Raw genomic sequence first — 7,000 nt, forward strand, 5'->3', positions numbered from 1 at the left:
TTCGCTTATTTTCCCATCATTTCGGCGTGGCATCTTGTCCGTAGCCTTTTCTCATCCACGGAGCCAGGAAAGAAAATTGCTTCTCGTTCTCGAGAGCGGAATATCATCCTGATGAGCCCGGGAATGCTCCGATATCCACTCCCCCGCAACCCTCTTTCCTCCCCTTTCCCCTCTCCCTTCCCCCCTTCCTCCTCTTGCATCGAGCTCCAAACCTCGGGTGATGCCTCCGACGTTTAACCCCGTCTTCGTTTCACTTCGTTTCCGCGTTTTTCTCTGTGTCTCTCGCTCTCTCTTTCTCTCTCTCTCCTTCCGCATATACTCTTTCTCCGTTCCTGACGATTCACCGCCACTCATTCCCGACGGTAATATTCAATTTGCTAGTCGTCTCGTTATTCGAACGCGACACCTCACCCTATCACCGATTTCGGAGGCGTCGGAGGAATTTTTACGTCGCCTATTAATAAACAAATTTGCGAAGAGCTAATTTCAAGAGCGTGCGCGACGATATGGGACATGATTTTGTTAGTTTCGTGTTGTTACTTATTATTTTTATCTTGGATAATATTCATTTCATTTTTCACGCGCGTTAAGATTGTAATCCTTGTTGAAATATCTTAATTAAGACACCACTCAAGTTAAAATGCCTTTACATTTACATTGAATTCGTAACTTTTCACTCTAGGGGCCTATTAATGATCGCGTCAAAGTGTATACTATAGCAGGGAAACCGAGGTCAGGAGTAATTCGCGTATAAACAATTATCCTCCAACCGTTCGCTGTCAGCTACCGTGGAGAAGCTGGAATTGATTGCTCATCGTTAGTTGTCCGATCTTAAGCATTAAGACTGCCGAAGCAAAAACCGAGATTCGATCGCCAATGGATCGCAGCCTGGATGGTTCACGCTTACCACGCCGCTGCGTGTGAATTCGTCACGGACGGGGCACCCGGTGGGCCTTATACCAAGGCACATCTCGGCCGAGACTGAATAATTCATAAGCCGAGACCCCGATAGCATCGGCTCTTAACGCAATAGACTTAAGCGAGCTGCCAACAGCAGCCATGTTACAATAAAGAAATCAACATGGCCGAGAGAGCCGTCACGGCGAGCCGGGGTACTCCCTCCGGCGTTTTCCTTCCCTCCTTGGGTCCACCTTGGAGGCGCACCGCGTCGCGTCACGTCGCGTTGCTCGCTCACTTTCGATTTCGCCCCACGGGCTCGTTACCCTCTTAATGCCGATGGAAGGGTGGACCCCCCTCTCACACCCTCCAATCTTTACGCCGACCGACCCTCTTCTTGGCCCCCCCTTTTCTTAGCCAACACCGTTTTCAGGGTTGGACTTAGGAGACCCGCCCAAAGAAAGACATTTCTGCAACCCTCCTTTTGGAGCAGAAGTCGAGAAATATACGGAAGAGAGAGAAAGTCTCAGAGAGACAGAGAGAAAGAGAGAGAGAGAGAGAGAGAGAGTGCAAAAAAGAAAAGTCTTGGCAGCCACTTTTCTCGCCCTCCGCATGATTGCACCCCGCCAAAGGAACTCCATTTTCTATCGAATCCTCTGAATCTCTCTTCTCTCTTTCCTTACCGCTACTTTTTTTCACTTTGCTTTGACTTACTGTTACTATCTTGCTCATTTTCGCCTACTTTCTCGCGGCTAGATTTTTACAAATGATCGATCTCTGTCGGAGCAAAGCAAATGCGACCCTTCTTTAGTCGAAACTAGTTCAACCAGAAGTGCTAATGTCAATCTCAGAAATGTAACGACGCGGATGTTTGTTCGGGGAACTCTATCAGACCAATTATGACCATGTTTTCGATATTAAATTAGAGTTCTAACGACTATAAATGTGCATACTTAATCAGATTGGCAAAAAGTCCTTTTTTAATAAGGTTATTTAATGTGCGAATTTCTTCTTCTTCTTCTTTATTAATATACGAATAAATGTAGAACAACCGATTTAACTAAAATTTTTCAAGGAATTATTTATATACAAGTTTATATATTAAAAATTATGTTGCTTTAATAGACATTTAATTGTATTAATAATATTTGTGATACAAAATACTAACACACAGCGATACCTAATAATAAAAAGGTCGAAACTTTTTCTTTTTCCTCTGAGTATTTTCTCACTGAGTATTTTAAACAATTTCAATAAATTTTTTATTGTTCTATTCTTTAGGTTTTTTCTTGTTGTAAAATAATTGAATAAATATTTAAAATATAATTGATAAATAGGTATATAATTAAAATATAAATTCTCCTAAAAAAAGAATATTGTTTTAGCTCTCTCTCCCTCTCTCTCTCTTATAAAAAAACTACGATCATAGCAGTAAGAAAATCGTAGTAGTAGTAATAAAAGAAAATAGTAGTAGAGAGAAATCGAACATTCTGCAAAGTCAAAAGCGATACCTCGAGTCTGCTGTTGAGATCGGGGCGGGAAGAATGGGAAGAAAGGAGGGTGCCCTCTTCCTCAAGTATACGGTAGTGACACGTTACCATTATCGCGTCTCAGCGGCTAATGAGAGTTTGTGCCGCCATTGTTCCCGACTTACGTCGAGCCAAACGTTGTAGCGAGCTTAATGAATTTGCGAAATTAAGCTCACAAAATATTAAATACGGCCAATATTGTCACTTATCACTTGAAGGCGGGAAGAGCGATAAACTGTATTGCATGCTCGCAAAGTATCCCATAAATTTCTATCGAAGCGAAATGTACGTTTGTTTCGTCGTTTACATTTATATCATCCCCACGTTATTCCAATTGAATAAATGATAAATTGTCGTTACGCGTTATGTTCCAGGTCTGGTTTCAGAACAGACGAGCCAAGTGGCGCAGACAGGAGAAAATGGAGGCTGCGAGACTAGGCTTGAGCGAATACCATCACGCTGCTAATATGAGGTACGTTCAAATCGTTAACAAAAAGCTAGTGTCACATAAACCCCTGTGACATATTGAATACGTAACAACTACAGCGCGGAGATATATCGTTTCAGGAACGTTGCCGGTCCAGCTCTCGGTCTGCCAGGGGATCCTTGGCTCGCGCCGCCAGGATTGCTCAGCGCGCTTCCCGGTTTCCTCGCTGCGCCTCACACGGGATATCCCAGTTACCTGACGTCTCCCAGGCGATTACCATCACCGCCAAATGTCGGCGCCGTGGCCAACTCCGTTCCAGGTAACAATTATTTCTAATCCACCTGTGTCACCTCTTGCTAAGCATAACGCAGTTAATTTATTATGTGTAATATATTTAAAACATCCGTACATCTGAGAATATAAAATTGAAACAAAGAAATAATATTTATTAAGAAAATTAAACTCTCTAATATCAAAGTATACTACACGACAATTTTTGCAATGTAAAGTATGCTTTAACCGCGATATGCAAAGTATGAGTTAGTCAGCATTTCTACGTTCTTCGAGCATACCAACGAGAAGTAGAAATCGCATTGTTCGCAGGGTCGCTGGCCAGCAGTATGGCGAGCATAAGTGCCGGCGGCCACGTGCAACCACCGCCGCCAAGTCCGCCGGGACACGATCCTCGTACCTCGAGTATCCAAGCGCTCAGGATGCGGGCCAAGGAGCACGTCGAGAGCATCACCAAAGGCCTGCAGATGGTCTGAAGGTTAACTGAAGATACGCCAAGGGCGCGCACCGCTGCCAGCCTCACGCTCGTGACGGCGTGACGAGCGAGCGAGCAATCCTTCGCCCAAAGACACTCAAGATCGCGAGGAGTCGCCTGAGCAGCGCGAACGGTATATCGACCGACGAGGGCGAGAGAGTTCGTTCCGTGACGGAAGAGGAAAATCATCGACGCGACGGTGCTGGACATGCCAAAAGTACAAGAAGCTAGGCAAGAAGAAAAGGCGATCGTCCGTTTGTGTGTGTTTGGGAGTGAACCTGATTGAAAAGGGATCTTGTTCTTGATACCAACAGTTACCAATGGACGATCTGATGTACATTGCTGACATATTAAATCAAAGAGATTAATATTGCAACGGTCGACGGATCGGTGGGTATTTTCGACGATTGTAGAGACTATCAATGTGATAATTGGCAGGTATCTATGATCAATGAGCATGTGTTCACGCGCGGTTGAAAATGGACTAATCACTGAGATCAGTCCTATGAAAACAATGTCAATGTGGAAAGTTAAATTTTTATCTGAAACAGCACGAAAAGTATAAAATATGCCTAGGAAATATCTACAAGATTAAGTCATTTCTTAGGGATTTGTGTTATTGTGATGCTTTGGTAACAACGGCAGCCGACCGATTATAACAAAAATATGTACAGCGCGTGTTTTTAATCTGACGAAAGATTTTCGAACGGATTGTATTCGTGTGAAAAATTTACTCGGGGCTCGCTCCAAATCGGCATTGTGCAATAGATAAAAGGAATTGTGTTGCGCAAACTTGTTGACTGAAGTGAGGACAAAGAAGATCAATTTTGATCAACTTGCCGTTATTATTCACGATACGTTTATTGCAAACTTGTGTGTCGAGTCTCACGCGAAATTATTTTTCAAACCGCGAATAGAAAAGTATATAACGTGTATACATATTACCATAAAAAGTACTCGAATAGTTTTTAAAGGAAGTAAATATTCGGCTCTTGATAATTATGTATACATATGACTTTGTTGTCAAATTTAATTTTATAAAGCAATATAACGCAGGTGCAAATGTGCGGATATTAATTAATATCGTCATGAGAATAAATGTGTGACAAATTTTTTTTAATTTATTTCTAAATAGGTTATCAACTTTTCATTTCTTCACGAATATTGAATTTATAAAACTGCAAGGCGACGATTTCGAGACGCAGTATGAGGCGAGAAATATTCCATGATGCACAAATACATTCCGTATTAATCGATACTACGCGAATAATTGAGATATGGGAAACTAGCCAATGATAACTCACATAAAATAATTATATTATTTTACGGTCATCGAATATGTGAACAAACGTCAATGAGCTAGTATTGATTTATGTACGGGATATTTAAATTATCACTTAGTACGCGTAGGTCATTTAGAGAGATAATAAATAGCTGTCGCTTTTAATCAATTATCTACTTAGACCGTGTGTAAAGTGATAATTCAGATATTCTACGCATAAACGTTCAAATCCGCATTGAAAATGGAATTTCGATCGAGTCTCTATTTTTCTCGTTCAAACTTGCATTAACTATACGTCGCAATAAATGACGAAAAAAATAGGAAAAGAACAATTTGTTTTAGTTTTCAACAAGAAATTCGTTTACTCAACAAGAAATCGATTTACCCAACAGTTATGCCTATCATCGAATATCTTGCGTAACAGCAGCAGATATATAGGATACTCGGTAATCAGGCAACACACGTGCGAAGCAACGAGCAAAAAAGGACCTTGCTTGATATACGGATACTGTAAACGATCAATAAATCTGATCAAATCGAGTAACACCTCGCAAAATATGTCCGATTCGCGCTCGTCGGCCGAATATCTCCTAGCAACTCGAGGCAAGTTGCGTACAAACCTACATAATAGCAAAATACGCGCGCGACCGAAGCGTTCGGTTAAACCTAAATCGTTAGCATAAACCGGATGTCGGTCGGTCCCTTGGGAACCTCCTGAATCGGCAACGGCGCTCACGAACTCGACGGCGGTCGTCAATCGCCGATCAGCGAAACTAGCGAAATATCTCTTGTAGAATATTAGGGTAAAGACGCACGGAGGCGAGAAAAGTGAATTTTGACATAAACAATATTCTGCAGTATTAATACGTTAAGGCAAAGAATTGTGCATATTATCTAGACGCCATTGTGGTATGTAAATTCCAGGAGAGAGCGGAGGAGGATTCGCCACGTCATTTCCGGTCAACGTGTTGTGTAATGATTGACGCGAAACTCGACTCGCGATGTGCAAAATCGTAAGGTGCAAGGTATTATTCTCTCAAATATGAAAATCTTAAGATCTCCATGAGTTCTTATGTTAACACTTTCGTTAATTCGTGTAACTATAGTGCATTCCGCGTATTTTTTATCGTGTGACACAGATTTTTAGCAAAATGATAAGTCTCTTCCCTATATAACTCAATATATTGATCTTGATGTATAGCTACTGGCCATTTTTAACATATACTCACGATTTTGCAGACCGTGTTTCACCGATACTCGGATCGTTTCGCGAGCGATGGCGATCAGCCTCCGCGGTCCGTAAACGAGACACTCGTAGAGAACGAAGAAACGTAGTTAGTCACTTCCCGAACGTCTATTTGTATATATACCCGCTCGTGACAGAATAAAATTCGATGTACATATTTAATCGTACCATATCGTTTGAAGACAGGGCCTCCTTTATTGAAATAAAAATACAAACGATGATAATATATTAAAATGGAATGACAAATACTTTACAATATTTTCTCACCGTCAATGTTTTCCTCTCCTTAAATCCAAGACCCTTCATATAAAAAATGTAGCCAGTATGTGAAAAACGTAATAAAACCTCAAAGTTCATGAGATAATTGTATAACAATGCATAATAATTTTATAAATACTTAAAAAGAGAAATACTTGTCAATTTTTTTAATTTATAAATTTCATAAACTTGTAAAAAACTTATTTTTTTCAATATTTTAATTTGATAATATATTTTTTTGTTAGATTCTTTTAAGTAATTATTAGCTTCAGATCTCGAAGAGTCACTGACTTATATTCATTACTTTCATTTATTTATTTACATCAATCAAGAAATTTACTGTAATTTATTATAGCACAGCTAATCCTTATTAGATTGCACCTTTCATGCGCTAGTTGCAAATCAGTCTGAGATGTATACTGTGAAAATTTTAATTCCTACGGAGAAAGTAATACATATTTGCAAAGGAATTAACATATCAAAGAACGACTTTAATTAAGTCTTAATTCATTTCCGAGAAGAGAAAGAAGGAGGGAGAGAGTTGCAACCGGTAGAAGGCTATCATTCGTCTATCTTCGAGTTTAATTAAAACTGA

General features: G+C 40.4%; 1 protein-coding gene across 2 annotated transcripts in view; it reads left to right on the forward strand.

Annotated features, from left to right (window-relative positions):
* Positions 1 to 6,393, forward strand: part of LOC139808344 (retinal homeobox protein Rx1) — a 46,380-nt gene extending 39,987 nt beyond the window's left edge. The window contains exons 3-5 of one of the 2 annotated variants that reach the window (XM_071770219.1): positions 2,801 to 2,898; positions 2,994 to 3,172; positions 3,439 to 6,393. In XM_071770219.1, the coding sequence (XP_071626320.1) occupies positions 2,801 to 2,898; positions 2,994 to 3,172; positions 3,439 to 3,620 (459 nt within the window). In that variant the 3' untranslated portion in view covers positions 3,621 to 6,393. The remainder of the gene's footprint in view (positions 1 to 2,800; positions 2,899 to 2,993; positions 3,173 to 3,438) is intronic. The other variant, XM_071770220.1, reaches the window with a different exon arrangement.
* Positions 6,394 to 7,000: the final 607 nt, after the last annotated feature.

This window comes from Temnothorax longispinosus, chromosome 2 (assembly GCF_030848805.1).
Source record: "Temnothorax longispinosus isolate EJ_2023e chromosome 2, Tlon_JGU_v1, whole genome shotgun sequence".
Taxonomy (NCBI): domain Eukaryota; kingdom Metazoa; phylum Arthropoda; class Insecta; order Hymenoptera; family Formicidae; genus Temnothorax; species Temnothorax longispinosus.